This window comes from Microtus oregoni, unplaced genomic scaffold (assembly GCF_018167655.1).
Source record: "Microtus oregoni isolate MIOR12 unplaced genomic scaffold, Mior012 000023F_ref0000262, whole genome shotgun sequence".
NCBI classification, from domain to species: domain Eukaryota; kingdom Metazoa; phylum Chordata; class Mammalia; order Rodentia; family Cricetidae; genus Microtus; species Microtus oregoni.
Window position 1 is genome coordinate 6890743 of NW_024543082.1, and position 23263 is coordinate 6914005.

General features: G+C 43.0%; 2 protein-coding genes across 3 annotated transcripts in view; both read right to left on the bottom strand.

The window, feature by feature from the left end:
• The window catches only part of Kpna1 (karyopherin subunit alpha 1), a 63565-nt gene extending 58923 nt beyond the window's left edge, over positions 1-4642 (bottom strand). The window contains exon 1 of the mRNA XM_041672983.1: positions 4487-4642. The gene's annotated coding sequence lies outside the window, so the exon portion shown is untranslated. The remainder of the gene's footprint in view (positions 1-4486) is intronic.
• Positions 4643-10826: 6184 nt separating this feature from the next.
• Positions 10827-23263, bottom strand: part of Parp9 (poly(ADP-ribose) polymerase family member 9) — a 41106-nt gene continuing 28669 nt past the window's right edge. The window contains exons 9-12 of one of the 2 annotated variants that reach the window (XM_041673244.1): positions 20243-20629; positions 17658-17794; positions 15768-15942; positions 10827-11701 (exon numbers count right to left, since the gene is read on the bottom strand). In XM_041673244.1, the coding sequence (XP_041529178.1) occupies positions 11307-11701; positions 15768-15942; positions 17658-17794; positions 20243-20629 (1094 nt within the window). In that variant the 3' untranslated portion in view covers positions 10827-11306. The remainder of the gene's footprint in view (positions 11702-15767; positions 15943-17657; positions 17795-20242; positions 20630-23263) is intronic. The other variant, XM_041673245.1, reaches the window with a different exon arrangement.

Consider the following 23263-nt stretch of genomic DNA (forward strand, 5'->3'; position numbering starts at 1 on the left):
TGATTCTGTCCCACTGTTGGGATAAATCTTGAGCTCCTGATTCAGAAAGACTCTCTTTTCAAATAATAATATTGAGGGGCGAGGGGGGGGGGGGGCAGTTAAGAACATGTTCTTGCAGAGAGCACAAGTTCAGTTCCTAGCATCCATGAAAGGCATCTCACAACTACCTGTGACTCTAGCAACAGGGAATGCAAAGCCTCAGGCCACCACCACCTGCACTCAAGTGCACATATTCACAAATACACACAAACAATTAGAAATAATAAAAATAAATTTTAAAAAAGATTGAGATTGATCAAGAAAGATACCTGGTTCCTTTGGCACCCACACTCACGTGCACACATGTGCATGCACACCCATAAGCACAAGTATATATACCACAACCACACAATATTTTTAAAAGGGCTTAAAATGTCAAAAGCAACAGTGAAAGGAAGCAGTGGAGATTCTGCTTCTACTTTGAGTGAAATTTTTTTTAAGGTTTACTTATTTATTATGATTTTGCAGTGTTCTGTCTGCCTGTAAGACACCATGTGGTTGCTGGGAAATGAACTAAGGACCTCAGCCAGTGCTCTTAACCATTGAGTCAACTCTCCAGTCCCCCAAATAATGTTCAATCTTGAATCTCATACCCGGCAAGATTATTAGTCAATGAGAAGGTAAAATAAAAAAGTACCATGCATGTGTCAGGAAGTTATCAAGAGGATATATTCCAAAGAAAATAAATAAAGAAAAGAGGGGAAAAAAGATGATTCAATAAAGAAGAGCAAAGAAAAATTTAAGGATGACATAACGAGACATCCCAAGATAAGAATGTAAATGAACATAGATGAAGACTACCAATCCAGACTGCATTAAAAAGAACTGGTGCTGGAGAGATGGCTCAGCAATTAAGAGCACTGACTGCTCTTCCAGGGACTCAGGTTCAATTCCCAGCACCCACATGGCAGCTAACAACTGTTTGTAACTCCAAGATCTGACACCCTCACACAGACATACATGCAGGCAAACACCAGTGTATAGAAAAAGAAAAATAAATAAAAGAAAAAAAGAACAAAGGAGCCAGAATTTTTTGGCAAACATTTCTAGTCCCAACACTTGGAAATGAGAGGCAGAAGAATCTTCAGTTCCAGGCCAGCCTGGCTGAATAGTGATACCATCTCAAAAAGCCAAAAACAAAGAAAATAAAGAGGGTAATGACTTCAGGAAAGAGCTCAAGAAATGAGGCCACTCTACTCCAAAAGAATGTATTAATTTCTACATAAACATCAACTGGTTGACAGGAAATTATATCATAATAATCAATATGGTTCAACTATACTTACAGTCATATTAACAGATGCTAAAGTAAGTATATTGAGAAAAGGGATGGGTAGTTATATTTAGGTGGAGCTGATAATGTAAATACCAAGGAATATTTTACTTTGAGGAAAACTATAGTAAAAATGGGCACACCTTTAATTCCAGCACTCAGAGAGGCAGAGGCAGGCAAATCTCTGTGAAATTCGAGGCCAGCCTGATGTACAGAGTGATTTCAGGGACAGTCAAAACAGGCAGAAACCTTATCTCAAAAAGCAAACAAAGAGAGAAGGAAGGAAGCTAGGCTTAGTGATACACATTCTTGATCCCAACACTCTGGGTGGCAAAGACAGGTGGATCAATATTAGTTTAAGGTCTGTGAATTTGTGATTAGCCTGGTCTACACAGCAAATTCCAGAGCTAGAACTACACAGTGAGACCAATAGACAACTTTAAACCACAGAATTAAAAAAAAAAATGGAGGAGTGAAGAGGCAATAAACTAAGGTATTTATCAATCTAAAGTGAGGTATCATCTAAAGTATAGAGACTGAAATGGGGTGGCAGCTCTTTTCCACTATTCTATTTAAAACTGAGGAATTTTAATGGTCACAAAACAAAAAACTTAAAAGACTCTTAACTGTAGATAAATTCAGCCTCTGGTTTGTTCTAATGTAAATAAAGACTGAACTGCTGATAAAGCCAAGGTTTAAAGTCTGGTATAAATATATTACAAACAATCTTATGTCTTCAATCTTGGCCCCACCACTGTAAAGTGGGGCGTGTTACCTAATCAGGCAGTAAGGCAACCTCCTCTTCAAGTGGTTTTTGCAAGGATAATTATTGAAAGACATCTGATGTAGACAGGGTTGACCCATAATGAATTTTACTACTTTCTGTGAGTCTTTCTATTTCTCAGTTAGAAGCCGTCATTCTGACCCCAAGCTGGCTTGTAGGTTACAAAGCATAAGAGAATGGACACATGGACAACTCAGCACGTATCCTTGTTCGTGCTGGAAAATCATTCGTGATGAGCATGCAGACTTATCTTCATATATGAAGGGCAGCATTATTCTTGTTATATGAAGAGGATTATCTCCATTATCCACATTCTGGATTACTGCCAGCTCTCAAGAATTATCCCAATTAGTCTACAGTATTGGGACAGAATCATTTTTTTTCTCATTTAGGTCTACTTTGCAGTGTTGCTAAGGTCTTAAAACAAACAAACAAAAATCCAGAAACTACAATTAATCAGGTCTTATTCCCACATTTTCAATGACCTACTTCACAATCCTTCCTACAAAAGTCCCATCTGTACACCACGGGAAGAGAGAAATCAGCTCAATTCAGCTAAATGAATTGTCATAGCCAACATTTAGATTATTAGTTACACCTAAATTCACAATCCCAACAAAGTACAAAGATAAGAAAACAAGAGTAATAAGGGATTATCCTTTATCAGCAAGTCAGTCATCTAGCCAATCAAAAGTCTTGTCTTTGGTTTTGGCAGCTCAAAGCATCTGTAAATCCAGTTTCAGAGGCTCTAACGCCCTCTTCTGGCCTTGCAAGCACCAAGCACCATCATGATGTACTTACATACATGTAAATAGACACTCATACGCAGAAAACCTAAAATATTTTTAAGAAACAAGTTATTCTGGCCGGGCGGTGGTGGTGCACGCCTCTAATCCCAGCACTCGGGAGGCAGAGGCAAGCAGATCTCTGAAGAGTTCAGACCAACCTGGTCTACAAGTGCTGGTTCCAGGACAGGCTCCAAAGCCACAGAGAAACCCTGTCTCGAAAAAACAAAAACAAAACAACAACAACAAAAAAAACCCAAACAAACAAAAGAAACAAGTTATTCTGAAAACTAATACTGTGCTCTTCCGTGCTTTCATTCATACTAGGAAAAGTTTGCATCTACTTCAAAGTTACTGTAAATCCACTTTTCTTTACTTCCTCTCAGGCCTTCCTCTTAAAATTAGGTGCCACATAAAACAGTAACCTACCAAGAATAAATTATTTCAGCAAAACTGTAGAGTTAAACCATTCTCAATTTTCTTTCAAATTTTGGACTTTAAAATGGGAGGGTGGAAGTCAGGTATGACAGCACAAGTCTTTACTTCCAGAATTTCAAGAGTCAGAGGCAGGTGGATCTCTGAGTTCAAGGACAGCCTAGTCTATATATGAGTTCTAGGGGCAGCCAGGAGTACGTAATGAGTCCCTGTCTCAAAATATATATAAGTAAATCTGGCATGTTGTTTTACCTGTAACCCCAGCACTTGAAAGGCTGAGGCAGAACTGTTCTGAATTCAAGACAACCATGGGCTATGTATCAGGGAACATAAAGCAAAGAAAGTGACAGGGAGATGGGGTTTGAAGGAACTGTGTTAAGAGAAAAAAAGGATAGGTGTTAGTGTTTAATACAATATTTCAAAAGCATTTCTCGGTTGTCGATTCTGATAGTTTACCAAACCTAAGTTTAAGCCTTAAAACCAATTATTTGAAACTTCTCATTGCAAAGCGGGTCGGAAGCAACTGCATTCAACCCTCTCATTCTTTCTGGCCGACATTCCTGACTCCAGCCACTGCGAGCCTCAGCTAACGCCTGGCGGTTTCCCTCGCTTCCACCGCTCACACAGCCGACCAAGTTGTCATTGCTATAATTACCACACCCCCGTCAGCAGCTCCAGGCCCGCGTAGTTATGACATCTGTAAACTGCAGCCTCCCGTCTCCACCCCCACCTCCCTCCAAACACCGACCCGGGCGGTAACCTGCCAACTCCCGGACCGGCCCCGCACGCCCGGGACCTCGGCCACCGCAATCCGCGCCGCTCGCCCCCGCCCTCCGGCTAGCGTGGCGCGCAGACTCCGCGCCACCGCCCGGCGCCCCGCAGTCCCTGCCGCCGCTGCCACCGCCGCCCCGCCCCGACCGGCGTTCTTCACAGCGAGCACCAGCGTTCCCCACCCCCACCCCGCTTCGCCTTCGTCGCCGCCGCGCTGCCGTTAGGATCGCCGAGCCCGTGACGCACGGGAGCGACGCGAAGGTCCGGTCCCTGACGCGTCAGCGCCAGCTCTAGCCGCCGCCCGCGTCCGCCTTCGCCCCGGGGACTCCCTCGGGTCCGCGGAGGGAACCTAGAGCCGCCCGCCGAGGGGGAGGGGCCGCGGGGAACCCCCTCACTCACCGGCTCCTCCAGGCGACCGGTCCCGGTGCCACTGCGAGGGTGAGACGCGCGCTCTTCGCCCGCCCGCTGCGCCTCTTCCCGCACAACCTTGACTAGGCGGCACCACGGCGGCGCTCAGCAGGCCTCGCTCTCCGCTACCGTGCACCGAACCGCGAGACCTAGTGCAGCCGGCGTGCGCAGTGCGCCTGCGTGCGGGGGCCGGTCTGCGCGCTTGCGTGCGCCTTTCCGCCGCCCGCCGCAGGGGCTGCCGGGAAGCGGAGGCTCCGAACGTTCTTCCCAGAGTGGACGCGCTGTTTGGAGCCGCCCGGGGCGGCGGGGAGGGGGGTGGGGAGTAGCCGCCCGGGCTCTGAGTGGGTTTCTGAGGACGAGGTTTGCTGTCAGTAAAAGTAAAGACAGGTAGAAGTTGTGTCCTAACTTAGCTCTTCTAGAACGGACGGCTCCCCCTCACATCTCCATAGCTAACCTCTCACATGGTAGGTACCGCACCCGGAGCTTGCTTATTGGATGAACGATGGCATGGTTGGAGGCTGAGGGAGTATTACAAAATACGTCAGTGTCTCACGTTCAAAGAATTCGCAGCTCGTCTGCCGGAACCTTCTGGGTATTCTCTTCGGCTCTCTCCCATTTTGCCTGGTAATTTATTAGTATCCTAAAACATTAAGAAATTAATTTTTGAGCCTGGCATGATAACGCACGCCTGTGTTCCCAGAACTAGAAAGGTTGAGGCAGGAGAATGGCGAATTCTAGACCAGAATGGCTATGTAGGAAGACCTTATCTCAATAATAATCATTTTTAGTTAAAAAAAAAAAAAACATTTGCTTTGACATGCTGTTTAGAAAAAAATGATTATTTTTCTTTTGGGGAAGTTGAGTTGTGGATTCAAAAGACCCTTAAGCTGGCCAAGCCGAGGTCACGGGAAAATCTCACACACAAGATGTGGCTTAACGAGTCAGTTTAAAAGGAGTGTTGAGGAGCAACAGACAGTGTCGATACATTTATAAACGTAAGAAAGAGAGAACCCTCCGCAGTGCAATGTTCATTTGGCTTGGCTCCAGTGCTGGTTTTAATAAACTTAACACAAACTAGAGTCACCTGGCAAGAGGGCCCCTGAGTTGAAGAATGGCTCCTGTCAGATTGGCCTGTGGGCATGTCTGTGAGGCATTTTCCTGACTCATGATGGGCCCAGCCCCCGGTGGACAGTGCCACCCCTGAGCTGTAGAAGATAGCAAGTTGAGAATGAGTCACTGTAACCACGTTCCTCATGGTCTGTTCAGCTAGAGCCTCCAGGTTCCTGCTTTGAATTCCTGCCCTGGCTTCCTTCAGAGATGTTCTGTAAGCTGGAATGCCTGCCTCCAAGTTGCCTCGTTTAATGCTATTCAAGCAATAGAGCAAAGTAGAACAACCTCCTCCCTCCCATGGTCCTTCTTTCTCTTTCTTCTGACTCCTGTCTGCATCAGTATCCCCTTCTCCACTAACAGTGTGTTTATTACAATTAGAACTAAGTTTGAGTAAGGCAGCTGGGGAAAAAGAAAATGTTCTATGAGAGAGACTTAGGGCCAGTGTGCTGGCTAGTTTTATGTCAATTTGACACAAGCTAGGGTCATCTGAAAGGAGGAACCTCAGCTGAGAAAATTGAGCCTCCATAAAATCCAACTGTAGGGCATTTTCTTAGTGATTGATGGGGCCTGGCCCATTGTGGGTGGTGCAATCCCAGGGCTGATGGTCCCAGGTTCTATAAGAAAGCAGGTTGAAGACGGTTGTGTGTTGCGCACCTTTCTCCCAGCACTCTGGAGGCAGAAGCAGGTAGATCTCTCGGGTCTTTGTGAATTTGACGCCAGCCTGGACTACAAAGCGAGTTCCAGGAGAGCCAGAGCTACACAGAGAAACCCTATCTCAACAAACAAACAAAAAACAAAAAGAAATAAAGCAAAAGAAAAAAGCAGGTTGAACAAGCCAGTAAATACCACGCTTCCCAGCTCCTGCCCCTAGTGTTGGGAAAAAAAAAAAAGCATGGGAGAGAGAGAAGCAAGTTAATATGGAAGGATTTTATTAGAGGAAAGGGAATGTAAAAAGGGAAGGAGAGTGGAGAGCCCAGCCTCTGGGGACAGAAGCAGAAGAGAAGAGAGAGCGCATAGTGAGTGGAGGCTGAGGGAGAAAGAGATGGAAGGTGGGCAGTGCCCTTTTAAAAGGGAACTTAGTGAATGTGCACAGGAGGTGCTCTTAGTGGCTACAGCCTGTCAGAACTCCCAAGGCAGGCCAGTACAGAGATGCCTGATTACTAACACCTAGGTTCATGCCCTGTTGGGGGTTTCTGTCCTGGTTTCCTTCAGTGATGCACTTAGATGCGGAAGTATAAGCCAAATAAACCCTTTCCTCCCCAATTTGCCCTTTGGTCACGCCGTTCCACTGTAGCTATAGATACCCTAATTAAGACCAGCAGGTATTCCTGACTGTAACTGAGGTGATGTCTGATCATTACCGGGAGCTAAGACTCATTATTCAGAGTAGTCTTCATGGAGGCTGGTTTATTCCCTAATCCGCCCTTAGTCCTAGGTAGATCCTTAAGAGTTTCAACCAAGAGTCACAGGTATCCACTAGGGTCTCTTCTCTTCGGCAGGGCCTTCTCAACCCCATGAGATAACCAAAGCTCTGCTCAGTGTCTTAGCTGTTGCTTGAACTCACAAATATCTACCTGCCTCTGCCTCCTGGGTGCTGGAATTAAAGGCATGTACTACCACGCTCAGCCTATGAATAATCTTGACTATATACTATGTACAAGTAAACTGCCTTTTTAATTTAAAATGTATGTTTAAGAGTATTTTGCCTGTGTGTATGTATGTACGCCATATTGTGCATCTTCTGTGTAGAAGATGGGTACCAGATCCCCGGAACTGCAATTACTGACAGTTATTACTGCCATGTGGGAGTTCACATGTGCTGGGTACTAAGGCCAGGTTCTCTGCAAGAGCAGCAAGTGCCTTTAACCACTGAGCCATCTCTCCAGCCCCAGGACACTACATCTGTAATATCATTAGATGTGGTTGGCAGAACTCTAAAATAATCTCCGTGATCTCTGATTCTTGGTGTTGCTCTGTATAGTCCCCACTCCTTGAATAGGACCCCTTACTAATTCCTAGACAACAGATAGATCTAGGATTATAGAAGGCTTACTGTGATAACAGTTCATTTTGTAATACTTTGTGTATTATGGAACTAAAAATTCATGCTAGCCTTAAAGAAGCAACTTGTTGTCACTTGCCTATAGAAGGCCACCTGGTTGGGCCTGGAGAGATAGCTCAATGGTTAAGAACACTGGCTATTCTTTAGAGGACCCAGATTCAATTCCCAGCACAGACATGGCAACTCACAACTGTCTGTAACTGCAGTTCCAAGGGATATAGCACCCTTGCACAGATATTTACAGGCAAAACACCAATACATATAATATCAAAATTAAATGTTATTTTTTTTTAAAAAAAAAAAAGGCCACCTGGTTGGGTCTATGGATGGCCTATAGGACCTGAATAGCCTTTAGCTAGCAGTGAGAATCACAGGAAATGAACTCTGCTAACAGCCTGAGTGATCTTGAAAGCAGACCCTTCCGGACTTGAGGAACATGTATTTTATTGCCACTTTGATAGGCCCTGAACAGAGGATCCGGGTAAGCTGTGAACACTCTCTGGCCAAAGGACTAAGATAATAAATGGGTGCTAAACCACTAAGTTTGTGGCAACTCATTACATATCATTTGCAAACTAAACTAATACACTGGGCATTGCTTGGTTATTTCTCCAAGTTATAGTCTATAAGCAGTTTATAAGATTCCATTTCTCTGCATATTTGCTAATATTTGGAACATAAGTTTATAAATACTTATCTTTCAGCTATTTTCATCTATTTGTAAACTATTTTCATTTTATATATTTGTTACTTTTGACTTTGTTTCATGGAAGTTTAAACGCAACTGACCAGATATCTGTGATACATTTTTTTGTTTGTTTGATTTGTTTTTTTTTAAAATATTTATTATGTATACAATATTCTGTCTGCATGTATGCCTGCAGGCCAGAAGAGGGCACCAGACCTCATTACAGATGGTTGTGAGCCACCATGTGGTTGCTGGGAATTGAACTCAGGACCTTTGGAAGAGCAGGCAATGCTCTTAACCTCTGAGCCATCTCTCCAGCCCCTTGATTTGTTTTTTGAGACAGGTTTTCTCTGTTTGCCCTGACTGTTCTGAAACTAGCTTTGTAGACAGACTGGCCTCGACCTCACTGAGTTCCGCCTGCTTCTGTCTCCCAAGTGCTGGGATTATAGGTGTGTGCCACCACCACCCAGCTGGATGCAATTTTAAAACAAACAAATAACAAAAAAAAAAACTAAAGGTCGAGAGTGGAAAGATACCTCAGTCAGTAAAATACTGGCCACTAGGGTCTGAGGACCTCAGTTCAATCTCCAGCATCCAAGCAGAAGGTCAGGTAGGTTGCTACAGGCTTTGAATCCCAGTTCTGGGAGGCAAAGACAGGTGGATCCCTAGGATTTGCCAATCAACCAGTTTGGCCTAGTGACCTAATCAGCATGCCCCAGAACCCACTGAGAAACTTTGTCTCAAAAAAGGGAGGGAGCGAAGGAGAAAGGGAGGAGGGAAAACAAAGCCAAGGTTTACAGCACTGCTGAGGAACCACCATCTGAGGTTGCCCACATATGTGCACATATGTGGGATTGGAGGCACACTCCTTTAATTCCAGGACTTTGGAAGGCAGAGGCCAACAGATCTCTGGCCTACATAGTGAGACCCTAACTCAAAACGAAACCTCTGCAAGTTGAAGCTAAAAACAAAACTGCCAAGCTAACAGGTACAGAAATAAAAACAAATGTAGATTTAGTACTCAAACATGTAAATATAAAAATAGATATTTACTTGGAATTTTACAGTATGGCATATTTCTGTTACATATAAAAGCAAAATGGCAACAGGACTGATTAAAAATGTCAGCTAGTAATAAGTAGAAGAAGGACAAATTAAATAACATGTATCTGGCAATATTTTATAATGCTTATATCCCTTTGCTTTAGGGATCTATTTTAATTTTTCATTACATGTCTAAATTTTGCAGGATATATTATTCTGTATCTTTCTTTCACACCTGATCTTATGTAATGGTGCTGGGGAATCAAGCCTGGGACTTCATGCTAGGCAAGTACATTACTAACTAAACTCTAGCTCCAGCCTCTTCTTCTGTACATTAAAGCCTATAAATATAGGAATAATAGAAGCATGATAAAAGAACTAATTAGATAGCTGTTATCTGTATTCAATAAAAATAATGGCTGGCAGTGGGGGCCCACATCTTTAATCCTAGCACTTAGGAGGCAGAGGCAGGCTTATCCCAGTGAGTTCAAGGCCTGCTTGGTCTACACAGAGAAACCTCTCAACAAAACAAGTAATAAAATAATATGTTTCTGTTGAGTATTTTTTTTTTTAAAGATTTAAGATTTAAAGTGTTCTGTTGCATGTATGACTGCAGATAGCCAGAAGAGGGCACCAGATCTCATTACAGATGTTTGTGAGCCACCATGTGGTTGTTGGGACTTGAACTCAGGACCTCTGGAAGAGCAAAACTATCTCTCCAGCCCAAGGGTTGAGTATTTTTTATTCTGTTGACTTTTCCATTAATACTTCATAAACTGCCTTCAGGGGACATCTTTTTACATCAAAAGGCAAACATGAAATTAGTCTGTTACAAATAGCATCTTAAAGTTAAGTCTGGGCCCAGTAGAGGTGGATTCAATTTTTATAAGAGCTATATTCTTTGCCTAAAACACACTTCCCGCTCTGCCTCCACTTTACCTTGTTGTTACTGTTTCTTTTGGAAGCTTCCTCCCAGTCCTTGACTCATTTGCCCTGTTCTCACTTAAATTTTTTCAAAGACTGTTATCCTCCTTTAGTTACGCCTAATTATATTTGTTCATGTGTCCATCTCTGCCTTTATGATTATTCAGGGTACAGGGTTTGGGGGGTAGTTGTCTTGCGTGGCATGCACAAAGTGACTGAAGCACTTGTAGTGATCAGTAAATGCTTGGTGAATTAAGCCACATGGTGGATGAACAGTATTGATTTTTGTTTGTTTGGGTCGGTTTTGGGGGGATTTTTTTTTTTTTTGGAGCGGGGAGGGTGGGTGTTTTGTTTTTCTAGACGTGGTTTCTCTGGCAAACCAGGCTGGCCTGGAGCTCAGAGACCTACCAGACCTACCCTGCCCCTGCCTCCATGCTGAGACTAAAGGTGTGCACAGCCACACCCAGCACTGAGTAGCATTGTTTGATATCACTGAATCCAAACTGAGTAGCAGTCTTTTGATGCCCTTCCAGTTTGCATTATTTCCTTGCACACATAACTACTCAGAACCAGTTACTCAGACAAAGGTGATTTATTTGAATTTCCAAAGTACTTTATAAAATCATATAGAAAATCTAAAATCATTCCATTGTCCTATTTTATACTATCATCATTTTAATTGGCTTGAGTTACTAGGAAAAAAACATCTTTTGTTATATGTAAAATATTCTTGTTGTTACCTATAGGAAAGGAAATGAAGGATGTCAAGGAGAAGAGACAGTCAAGAACAAGTTTTAGTTGGCATCTGTCCATCCCGAGCCCAGAGGTGAAGAAGGCAGTAAGTTGCTAGTATGTGGTAGATGCCTTGAGTAACCCAGTCATTCTGAACAGATAATCTGTTATATTCAAGCCACTCTTCAAGTCACCGACGGTCATTGTTTCAATTCACCCAAAGCCTGCTGTCTGTTAAAATGACGTAGAGATTAAACAGGGATGCCATTTGAGACCTCCCTCCATGAGAGCGGAGAGGAGACCATCTCTAGTTCTGATAAGTCATCCTGTCCCCACATCTGATGCTGTGACAATGTCCTATCCTGTGTGCAAATCCACAAATACTGGGGCATCGCCTGCGTGCCACTAAAAACGACAATGGTTTCAGGGTTGGAAACATTGTCAACCACGCTGTCATGAGCATCTAAGGCCCCAGGACTCAGTGGCGGTGGGGTTATACTTAAATTATTACCCTGACAAAAAGAGCCTGTGAGCACTTCTGCCTCAAACACATATATTAATTTATCAGTGCTAGAGGTTTTCTTGACTTTGTTTGCTAGTTTTTTAAGGCTTTTGGTGAAATATATGCCGGTTCCATAAACTGGGTCTGAAAAAGAAAAAAAATATGTTATAATAGATTATGTCTATTTGGGTGCTAATATGTATTTTCTCTCAGACCTTCACATAATTACCTCCATGCTAAGTTGCTCCCAACACTATCACTGATACCATCAACAATAGTTTGATGTCAGAATATATCATTAGAATTTACACAGAAGTCACCAGCTTTCAAAGCAATTTCATATCAATTATATTAAATTAATCTGTAATTTGGATAATATTATCATTTACAGTATGAAAATATAAGATTCAGACAAATTCTGACTTAAGTCATTATTAACCAGGCAGTTAGCAGCAGTAAGGAAGTCTGTTCTTAAAACACTGGCTGGCTACAGAAGCCTCAAATGAGTATTAAAGCAAAGACTCTACAGGAAGACCTTGTCTCAAACAGCAAAACAACAGAAATGAAAACGAGCAAACCCAAACCCTCCAAAACTGTTCAGTCGCCCTTCACTGTAGAGGAACTAAACGCAGCTTAGTGGCATGTATTAGCATCACAAAGTCGTGGGTCACTCCTCAGCACTGAAAATAAATAACCTCATGTAGAGGTGAACACGCGAAAACTTTGAAGCTGTGTCGCCGTTCCTTCCTTCTTTATCCCTTCTATACTGAAGCAAATGCTGGCATAGGCTCTCGAGCAGCACTGGAAAGTAAAATGCAATCCAAGCCATATAAGCCACTTTAAGTTTTCTAGGGGCCACGTTTTAAAAAGAGGAAAGAAAAGAGAAAAAGAATGAAATCAAATTAGAGTCAAACTGTCATTTCAGTGTCTAGTTAATAGTATAATTCACTGGGGGCGGGGCAGGGGTTGGAGAGAAGGCACAACAGTTATGAGCACTTGTTTTTCAGAGGACCTAAGTTCAGATCTGTGGTGACTTAAATAGGTATGGCCCCCCATAGACTCATGTGTTTGAATGTTTGGCCCAGAGGGAGTGGCACTATTTAGAGACTTCGTTGGAGTATGTGTGGCTATGTTGGAGGAAGTGTCACTGTGGGGGCGGGCTTTGAGGTCACATATGCTCAAACTACACCCTATACACTCCTGCTGCCTGTGGATTAATATATAAAACTCTCAGCTCTTTCTCCAGCACCATGTCTGCCTGTATACTACCATGCTTCTTGCCATGATGATATAATGGACCAAACCTCTAAAACTGGAAGCCATCCCCAATTAAATGTTTTCCTTTATAAGAGTTGCTGTGGTCCTGGTATCTCTTTACCCTATAAAAACCCTAAGACAGGTTCCCAGAGCAAATATGGTGGCTCACAACCATTGGATATCTCCAGTTCCAGGGAATCCAGCCTCTCTTTTGACCTCAAGAGGTACCAGGCAAACACATGGCATGGTGCAAAACACTACTACACATAAATCTTTTTAAAAGTTGTATACTAGCCGGGTGGTGGTGGCGCACGCCTTTAATCCCAGCACTTGGGAGGCAGAGGCAGGCGGATCTCTTTGAGTTCGAGGCCAGCCTGGTCTACAAGAGCTAGTGCCAGGACAGGCTCCAAAGCTACAGAGAAACCCTGTCTCGAAAAACTAAAAAAAATAAAATAAAAGTTGTATACTTTCAAAAATTCACTAGGGAGATATTTTACATTTATGATTGGTTTCAAAATCCAGTATCTACTTTATTTATAGAACATTTCAATTCAGATTAGCCACATCTCATGTTCAACAGTCATGTGTGGCTAGAGGCTGCCACAGTTAACAGTGAAGTAATAAGTGGCATTTCTGTTTTCAAAACATCACAAAGCAATCTCCTTGCATTGTAAACATAGAAGATACAGTGCCAAAATAATAATAGTCTGAGATTAAAAATAAATATTTCTTTGAAAGAGTTTCTTTTTGAATATTGCCTCAAGGACAAAAGCGATAAAGCTTAGAACAAAGCCTCTTAATATACAAATATACTTATAAAACAATCATGCATATATAGTTGCTTTTTTATAATTTTATGTATTATATATAATATGTAGAATATTATATATAATACTTTATATATTTCATATATATTTTATTATGTATACAATAGTCTGTCTGCGTGTATGCCTGCAGGCCAGAAGAGGGCACTAGACCTCATTACAGATGGTTGTGAGCCACCACGTGGTTACTGGGAATTGAACTCAGGACCTGTGGAAGAGCAGGCAATGCTCTTAACCGCTGAGCCATCTCTCCAGCCCCCTATATAGTTTTTTAATACATAAGAAAATCATAAAATTCTAGCTTACATAGTTTAGTTTTCTGAGGTTTATTTTCAACTACAGGCTAAGAACCTGAAAGACTGAGAACGTTTTTTTCTGTTTAGATTTTAAACTATAAACGGCAGGAAAATAAAGCATGATGCTCTTAGAGCAGTTTTCCTCAGTTTGAAGTCCTTTCTTCCAGCTGGTACAACCAAATTAATAAGAAGGGGATGTAACTAGTTCTGACCCAGAAACCATAACCTTCCCACTCCCCAGCCCTTTTTATTTGCTAATCAAAATCCTAAGCCTGTCTATCCTGATGTTGGAACGAATCACTCTCTCTGAAGCATACCTCTCCTCACTGTGTCCTGTGAAGCCACAGACTCCCACTGCTGAGCCTGCCTGCTGTCTTTCTTGACTCGCAGCTCAGCAAGTACAGCCTTCCTTCTGTTTCCACTTCCCTCCGCCAGGCCAATAGACTTCCAGCTTGCTGGCCTATCCTATTATTTTCTCTCACTGCAATAAAGTAGTCTTTGCGTTCCCTGCTGAGTCCGTTTTGAAAACTGTTTTAGTGACGTAACCAAGGACCTGCAAAAGGGATCCTGTGACGACATTAGCTTGACCTCAAATTAGTTCTCTTAGTTGCTGAACTTTTTAATTGTGTGTATGTGTGTGTGAATGCTTGTGTGTATGTTTGTACACCATGTGCATGCAGTGCCCACAGAGACCAGAAGAGGGCACTGGATCCACCTGGGACTGGAGTTATAGATGATTGTGCATCACCATGTAGGTGCTGGGAATCAAACCCTGGCCCTGTGGAAGAATAAGTGCCATCTCCAGTCTCTAAAAATTTTGATCTATTCATTTTTATTTTATGTGTGAGTGTTTTTGCCTACATGAATGTGTATGCACCATGTATGCTTGGTGCCCAAGTAGTTCAGAAGAGGGCATCAAATCCCCCGGAACTAGAGTTACAGATGGTTGTGAACCACATGTGGGTCCTGGGAATCAAACCTGGGTCCTCTACTAGAGGAACAAGTGCTCTTAACCACGGATCTTGCTGAACATTTAAAGGTATTATATTGCTGGAAATTATAATCTGGCTAAGAATCTGAGCATGTTCCAGCCTGTGAGGCAATGCAAAGTCAGTCACCTGGTTAGGTGACTGGTTAGGCTGTAAGGGAGAATTTTCCCTGACTGAGCAATGCTCCCTATTCCTATCGAGCAGCACAAGATAAGTAACTGTTCTGTGTTTTTCCTCTCCTCTTTCAAAATGGGAGCCATTACTACACTTTTCCAAATCCTTTACATAGCATTAGCTAATGACAGAGAGGGCACTTCACCTGCAAGACTATACCTGATTCATTCACAGGAGATAGAGGAAGAAAGGGCTAGGCATGGTGGTACTTGCCATTAATCCTGGTTTACTAGGGAGGGAAGGGAGCAGCAGGCAGAACTCTGAATTACAGGTCAGGCAGGACAAACAAAACAATACAAAAACAACAAACCAGGGGTGGGTGCAAAACAAGTTTCTTAAATGTAAGTAAATATGCTTCAAACTAAGGAATGGGGTTGGTTCTGATAATTGTGTTGAAATGAAAAGGGCAAAGCAGTGACACTTCAAGGTGCTCTATGCAGACAGAACACAGACAAGAATGAGATTAAACCTGGACCACAGATCCTGCTGTTCACACTTGCATCAAGTATCACCCACCAACAAAGGATAAAATAGCAACCATTTCCAAAAGACTTCACCTCTAAAGGCCAGTGGCAAAGGATCCCTCCCCACAGCCATACTCTGATGTCTGCTTGTCCTGCCCATGCAGGCAGCCCTGAGGATGAGCCCCGACGATGAGGCCAATACCTACCACAAGGTGTTGTGTACAGTCTGTGAAAGCCGACTCTGCATACCACATTGCAAAACTGATAGGGGACCTGTTGGAACAACCTTTGGCTCCCAGATCCCCTCAGTGTTCTCCCTTCCATCATTTTCTTCTTCTCTTGGAAGGCATTCTTGAGCACACTATTTTGTATCTGTGCCACCTATAAGAAAAGAAGAACTGAATTGGTCTGAAAAACAGCTACTTTAAATTGTCTGCTGTACTATTTGGAAACTACATGTGTGATGTTCATGGAATACGTGCATTTTGCTTTTTAACTCTCTCCTAATTTGGCTTCTCTCCAAAATCTACCCCCTTTTCAGTAAGTGCATTTAATAAAGTTAGTTGTATGCCTACAATCCCTGAAAAGGAGTCAGGAGGATCAGAAAGGGATTAAGGACAGTCTCAACTACACAGCAAGTATGAAGCTAGTCTGGGCTATATGAGACTCTGTCTCAAAAAAAAAAAAAAAAAAGTAACAACAAAAATCACAGGCTTCAGAAATGGCTCAGTTCCAGAAATTCGGAAATGGTAAAGTGCTTGGTTTGAAAGTATGAGGACCTGAGTTCTATCCCCAGAATCTACATTTTAAAAAGCCAAACATTGTGTCATGATCTTGTAATCCCAGCACTGGGGAGGGAGCAGGTCCCTGGGGCTCACTAGCTAGACAACCTAGCCTACTTAGTTCCAAGTAAAAGTGAGAGATCCGCCTTAGTCACTGTTCTAGTGCTGTGAAGAGACACCATAACCAAGGCCAACTGATAAAAGAAAGCACTTAACTGGGGGCTCGCTTACAGTTTTAGAGGATTAGTCCATGATCATCATAGCAAGAAGCAGACAGGTGAGAGCAGTAGCTGAGAGCTCTACACCCCAGTTCATACACAGAGGGCAGAGTGAGACACTCAGCCTGGCATGGACTTTTGAAACCTCAAAGTTCACCCCCAGTGATACACCTCCTCCAGTAAGCTCACACCCACTAACACTTCCTTCTGGTTAGTTCCACTAACCAGAGACCAATTATTCAAACACGTGGGCCTATGAGGGCCATTCTCACTTGAACCACCACAGGCCTTGTCTCAAAAGCAAGGGGAGCTGTGGAAGATGTCCTAAGGAAGGACAACAGCCAAGGTTCTCTGGCCTCCACATGTTAGAAACATCAGATTGTCAGAGTTCAGGTAGTTTAGGCACTGACATGCCCCCACCCCCTTTCCTTCATTTCCTTTTCATGGTTTCTTTTACAGCTAGACAACTGAGAGAGAGATTGTGGATGAGCCCCCAGTCAATGGGGAAGGACACAGTCGCCCCTGTGTTAGATGTAAACCTAGAACTCCCACCAGTCTTCCTGCTCTTCCACTTTCTAAGTAGCACACCCTGCTAATTAGAAGTCAAGTTTGCCTTGTTGAGATACTTTCACTGGAGAAGCCTCTTTATTTCAACAGCATACACATACCAGGCAGGTATAGCCTGCTACACACAGCAAATCCACTGTGTAATAAGTATGTGCCAGTCACTAGTGCTGAAATGACCAACAATGCTGACATAGTACATGTCCCATTGAAGCTAACGGTTTGTGAGATAACAGTAGGTAAACAATTGTAGCACAGTGGACTAAGCACTAATGTACTTTCCACTGTTGTGGTCACTGACAGGTAGACCATCTGCTCATGAATCTTGATTCTCTGGCTCTGTAGATCTTGACATCATTTCTACCTCCTGATTCCAGCTACACCCTCAGGCCTGAATTCTCACCCGGTCTTACTCAGGCCCCAGGTGACTGACCTGCTACCTGCCTGAGAGTCCTTGGCAGGTGAATTTTTATTTTGGCTATAGAACCAATCAATAGCGAAGTGAACCAGAGCCTCCCTTGATTACGTATACCTTCACAACCCACAGGCCACACTTCTCAAACTGTCTCTTTCGGTCCTCAAGTTCCTGAGATAAAGGTACTGGGTAACGAAGATATGTGTGAAAATCCTCCATTTCATCCAGTATTTCTTGCTGATCGGTCCACTGTCCTAAAAATGAGTAAGACAAAACCTTGAGGAGATTTGATTAAACAATTTCTTGCTGGGCAGTGGTAGCACATGCCCTTGAGAGGCAGAGGCAGACGGATCTCTGAGTTCAAGGCCAGCCTGATCTACAGAGCGAGTTCTGGGACAGCCAGGGCTGTACAGAGAAACAACTGCCTTGTGAAAAGGAAATCTAAAAATGTGGAAGGTCGCCGGGCGGTGGTGGCGCACGCCTTTAATCCCAGCACTCGGGAGGCAGAGGCAGGCGAATCTCTGTGAGTTTGAGACCAGCCTGGTCTGCAGAGCTAGTTCCAGGACAGGCTCCAAAGCTACAGAGAAACCCTGTCTCGAAAAACCAAAAAAAAAAAAAAAAAAAAAAAAAAAAATGTGGAAGGTCGGCCCTTTGAAAGCATGTGCTCCTGCTGTTTAGAGCACGCAGGAAGAGCTGCACCAGGCACCCAGGAGCTGTTTCTGCTCTTCACTGGGCCCTGGTACGTATCTAAAACAAGGCGGAAGCCTGCCACCTCTGCCTGCACATCTCTTTTACTTCAGGCCTAAGTGCATAGGCGTATCTGTTAATAAGGAGTGTCAGTCTATTTAACCTATTTTAAGATTGAAAGCACTTAAACCTTTAGTTACCTTGGAGTCCAGGGACCACAAGGCCTTCCAGGCAGGACAGGCCACTTCCATGATTAGAACAGCTGTCTGTGATGGAGACAGATCTTATGGAGTCCAGGTTAGTCCCCCACCATAGATGACTGTGCTTAAAAATTATCAATTTATGAGACCATCTTGTGGAACCCTGAGCTGAGGTAATGATGGACGGGAAAAGCCTTGACAAGGACTGCTTGCTTTCTCTGCCTACCCTCAAAAAGTTTTTTTTAAGATTTATTTTCATTTTATGTGCATGGGTGTTTGCCTGCATGCATTATTTGTGCAACGTGTGTATGCAGTGCATGCAGAGACCAGAAGAGAGCATCAGATACTCTAGAACTGGAGTTAATAGATTGTTAGTGACCATGTAAATGTTTGTAAACCAAACCCAGGTCCTCTGAAACTCGAAATCAAGTGCTCTTAATTGCTGAGCCATGTCACCAGTCCCCAATTCATCCTTTAATTAAACCTAAAACTCACATCAATCAGAAGAGGAAATGGGAGGTGCTGGGACCCTTTATTGCTTCCTCTTCCCAATGTGAACTGATGAAATCTTTCTCTGTCATTACTCCTATCCCTGATTTTCATACTGGGAAGGACAGCTGAGCTGAGCCTCCTGGGGCTGCAGAGGCTGACCCTCTGCCCTAAAGCTGTTCTAAACTATGATACACTAAGTTATGGGGTGAAATGGATGCGTGATGAATTTGTTCTTGGTGAGTTGGGTCCTGAGACTTCAAAAATAGGAAGGGGAGCATTAATTACACTTTTCCACTTAATTCCACTTAATTTGTTTTATAAATCACATTTATTTGTTTGTGTAGATGTGGGTATGTGCTGGTCCCCATGGGTATGGAAGAGAAGGCAGCTTATGGAAGGTGGTTCTTTTACACCACATGAGTCCTAGGGATTGAACTCAGGTTAGACGGCAAATGCCTTTACCTACTGAGCCATCTTGCTGGCCATCAAAGTGGCATTTTGAATGAGACAATAGCTTGGTTGGCTGTAGGACTCACAAAGGGTCTCTGTTGGCCCAAGTGCCCACAGTTACTCTAATGAGTTTAATCACACTAACTGAGATGTAGTGGGGTATATATCTCACCATACCAGTGAGTCCTTTTGTTGGTGACAGAGTTCAAAATAGCAATTTTAGAGAATGAAATGCTGCCAGCAATATATAAATGTAATGAAACTCAAGGTAAGTAATAAGATAGAACATATCTACATTTAATGCTCCATCTGCACAATTGAGCATGTTGGGTTTTGTGGTGTTTTGGGTTTTGATTTTTTTCGCCCCATGGCTCTAGCAGGTCTTACTTTAGGCTTTCTGTATAATTACCTCTTAAGACAATCCAAGTCATCGCAAGTAAATCCAATGGAATGTGCTTCTATTTATCAATCAACAGTTCTGACAGTAGAAAGACAAAACACAACTTATCAAAGACTACCTGATTCTCCTGTCTCGTCTCCCATGTGCTGGGATTACACCTGGCTTTGGGGGATCAGGGGTCACTGGTTTTCTCATTTCTGCTTCTGTTCCATCTCTTCTCTCTGCGGAAATCTTTGCCCTGACTTAGCAAAAACACTGCCAACACCAACATCCTTCATCCCTTAGTCAGAAGAACACTTACTTGAATTTAAGAAACTCTTTTTCCTCTTTTAATTTTATTTATGTTGATATAGTCACAGTACATAGCCCTGACTGGCCTGGAACTCGCACAGATACACCTTGAAGGTGCTGGGCTGAAAGTTGGGCTCCACGATGCCTAGCAAGAGCTTTGACCTTGATATGCAATTACTCACCTAACAAGCCCTGAAGACTTTTCCCCTTTTTTCTTGCCACTTCTTCCTGAACTTCACACAGCATGCCTTCAATATGTATGACGGCTTCAATTAGGTCAGTCTGGGCACCCCTAATCTCCAGAGTGGCCTTTTGTGGACTGACAGTCTCTGAGATGGAGACTCCTGAGGTTATCTGGAGCTGAGACAGCCTGTCATGCTCTTTTTTCCCAAAGTAGAGAATGTGGTTGTTCTCAATGATGTGGCAGTCCTCAGAAGTCAGCAACCTTTCAATCCATTCTTTTGCCTCACACATCTCTTCCACTTTTACACACATCAGACTGATGGCAGGGGATCCAGCTTCAAGTCCATGTCTCTGCTCCCCTCTGATCCGCTGTGGGACTGAAACGACTATCAAAAACAATTATAGAAGGCTGGTGGGTTTTTAAATAGTACAGAACATCACAGCCACTGTTGGCCCCAAGGCTGTCACCGCCACTGTCACCAACAGCAGCTAAGACCTATCTGTAAAAGCTATAAAGGAAGTCTACATGAACAGCTAGCTCATGGCCGGCCTCCTTATAAACACACCAGCTAGCTTAGAAGACAATGGATTTATTGTATCTACCCTCTGCTGTGTGTGATTTGTCAATTCATAAGTAAGTTTACCTATTCTCACCTGCCAAGTGGCATATCCTTAGCCTCTTGTTCCTACCAGACTTAAAATCAAACACCTAAAGCTACAGAATTCGAGGAATAAAATTTATTTTTTTAAAAACAAAAACTGTCCAGGCAGTGGTGGCGCACACCTTTAATCCCAGCACTCAGGAGGCAGGGGCAGTCAAATCTCTGAGTTTGAGGTCAGCATGGTCTACAAAGTGAGTTCTAGGACATCCCGAGCCACACAGAGAAACCCTGCCTTGAGGGGAAAAAAGAAAGAAAAGCTGAGGTTGAGGCTGGTAACATGTACTTGTAATACCCACACTTGAGAGGTGAGGCCAAAAGGATCATGAATATATGAAGGTTTTGAGGTCAACCTGGGCAATGTGAGAGCCTGTCTCAAAAATAAAATAGATGGTGGCTCTGGGAAGAGTCAGGAGAGAATTAGGGCAAATGCACTGTATGTAATTCTCAAAGAACTAATTATCACCTTAACTTTTAAAAAAGGTAGCAAGGGGCTGGAGAGTGGCTCAGCAGTTAAGAGCACTGGCTGCTCTTCCAGAGGACCCAGATTCAAGTCTGAGCACCATCTGGCAGCTCACAAGTTACTGTCTGTAACTTTGGTTCCCTCACACAGACACACATGCAGGCAAAACACTGATGCACATTAAAAAAAAAAAAAGTAGCAAATTGGTAGGCAGTTAGGCAAAATATTCCACAGGAAAGCAAGCATGGCTTATACCTATGTAAAAAGATGCTTATCTTGACTGCAATTAGAGAAATGCACCATCACCCACAAGTTGGGCAAGAATTTGGCAGTTTAACAATATCAAGTGAGAAATCTATAGAACAACTAGAATTCCTAAATACCTATGACATAAAATTGGGAACAGCATTCTTACGTAAGTTAAAACCAAAAACTTTTACAAAGCCCACATTTTGTTCTTTTTAAAAACAGCTGAGAGAGAGAGAAGAGAGACAGAGAGAGAACATTTCTTCAGGTGTTCAGGCTCGGTAGCAAGCACTTTTCCCACCAAGCCATCTTATATGTTCACATTGGAACTAACTGCCCAATGGAAATAACCTGATGCCCTTCAATAATAGAATATTACTGTACTTATGAAAAGAAATTACCTTTACCTGAGTCACAGAAACATATTCTGAGGGGAGACAAAGCAATTTGAGAACTACTCTAGACATTGTTCTAAGGGCTTTAAATATATTATTTTATTTAAGCCATGCAACCCTTTGAGACAGGAACTATTTAGTTCATTGTACAATTGATGGCACTTAAAATTCCCAGAGTTGTTGAGTAACTTGGGCATGGTTGTAGGACTAGTTAATCATGTCCACCAAGCTAGTGGGTGGGTGCATCTGACCCTAAAATCACACAACTTTCCAATAGTGATTCACAAACAGAGTAGGGGCTGGAAAGATGGCTCAGTGGTGAAGAGGATCCAAGTTCAATTCCTACCACCCACATCAGGCAGCTCACAACCACCTTTAACTCTAGCTCCAGAGAGATCTCTGGCCTCTGAGGGCAAAATGCCTCTCTCCTCCCATAATTGAACTTTTAAATAAGGACACCTGGGTAGGTAGTCAGTATCTATCTTTTTACTGACGTCACAGCTGGGAGGTACCAGGAGCTCTGGGAAGCAACAGGGCAGCACTAGAAGGAAGGAGCAAGGGAGCTGAGTTGAAATAAGGGCCAATGTCTAAGACAACAGAAGTGAAAGGGGAATTTTAATAGGAGTATACTTCTTGCTGTTTTAAATACTTATTTGGGAATTTACTTTCTGGAAAGACACAAAAACCATACATAGTGGTACTTTCTTGAGCCATCATTATTAGGAGAGAAGAATTACTTCAGACAACAAAATTGTTCAAATCACTAAGGGCAACTTTTCTAAGCACTAAAATGCATTCAATTAACTATTTATTATATAAATATTCCTAACGAATGTGTGCTTCTCTTTATCCCTGGCTAGTTTAATCTTTCCTTGACAATCGAAGACAATCCGTATCAAACATGCTGAATGGTAATTATTTTCCTGTGGTTTCTAATTTCTTTACAAATATTTTCAAGAACTACTGACTTAATCACAATCTGATGGAGGAAGGTCATTGGCTAATAAAGGAACTGCCCTGGCCCATTTTATTGGTTAGGACATAGGTAGGTGGAGTAAACAGAACAAAACGCTGGGAGGAAGAGGAAGTGAGGTCAGAGACTCCACAGCTCTCTCCGGAGCAGACGCCTCAGCAGAGACGCCATGCCCTGCTCCCTGGCAGACACACGCGATGAAGCTCCGACCCAGGATGGACATAGGCTAGAATCTTCCTGGTAAGCGCACCTTGCGGTGCCACACACAGATGATTAGAAATGGG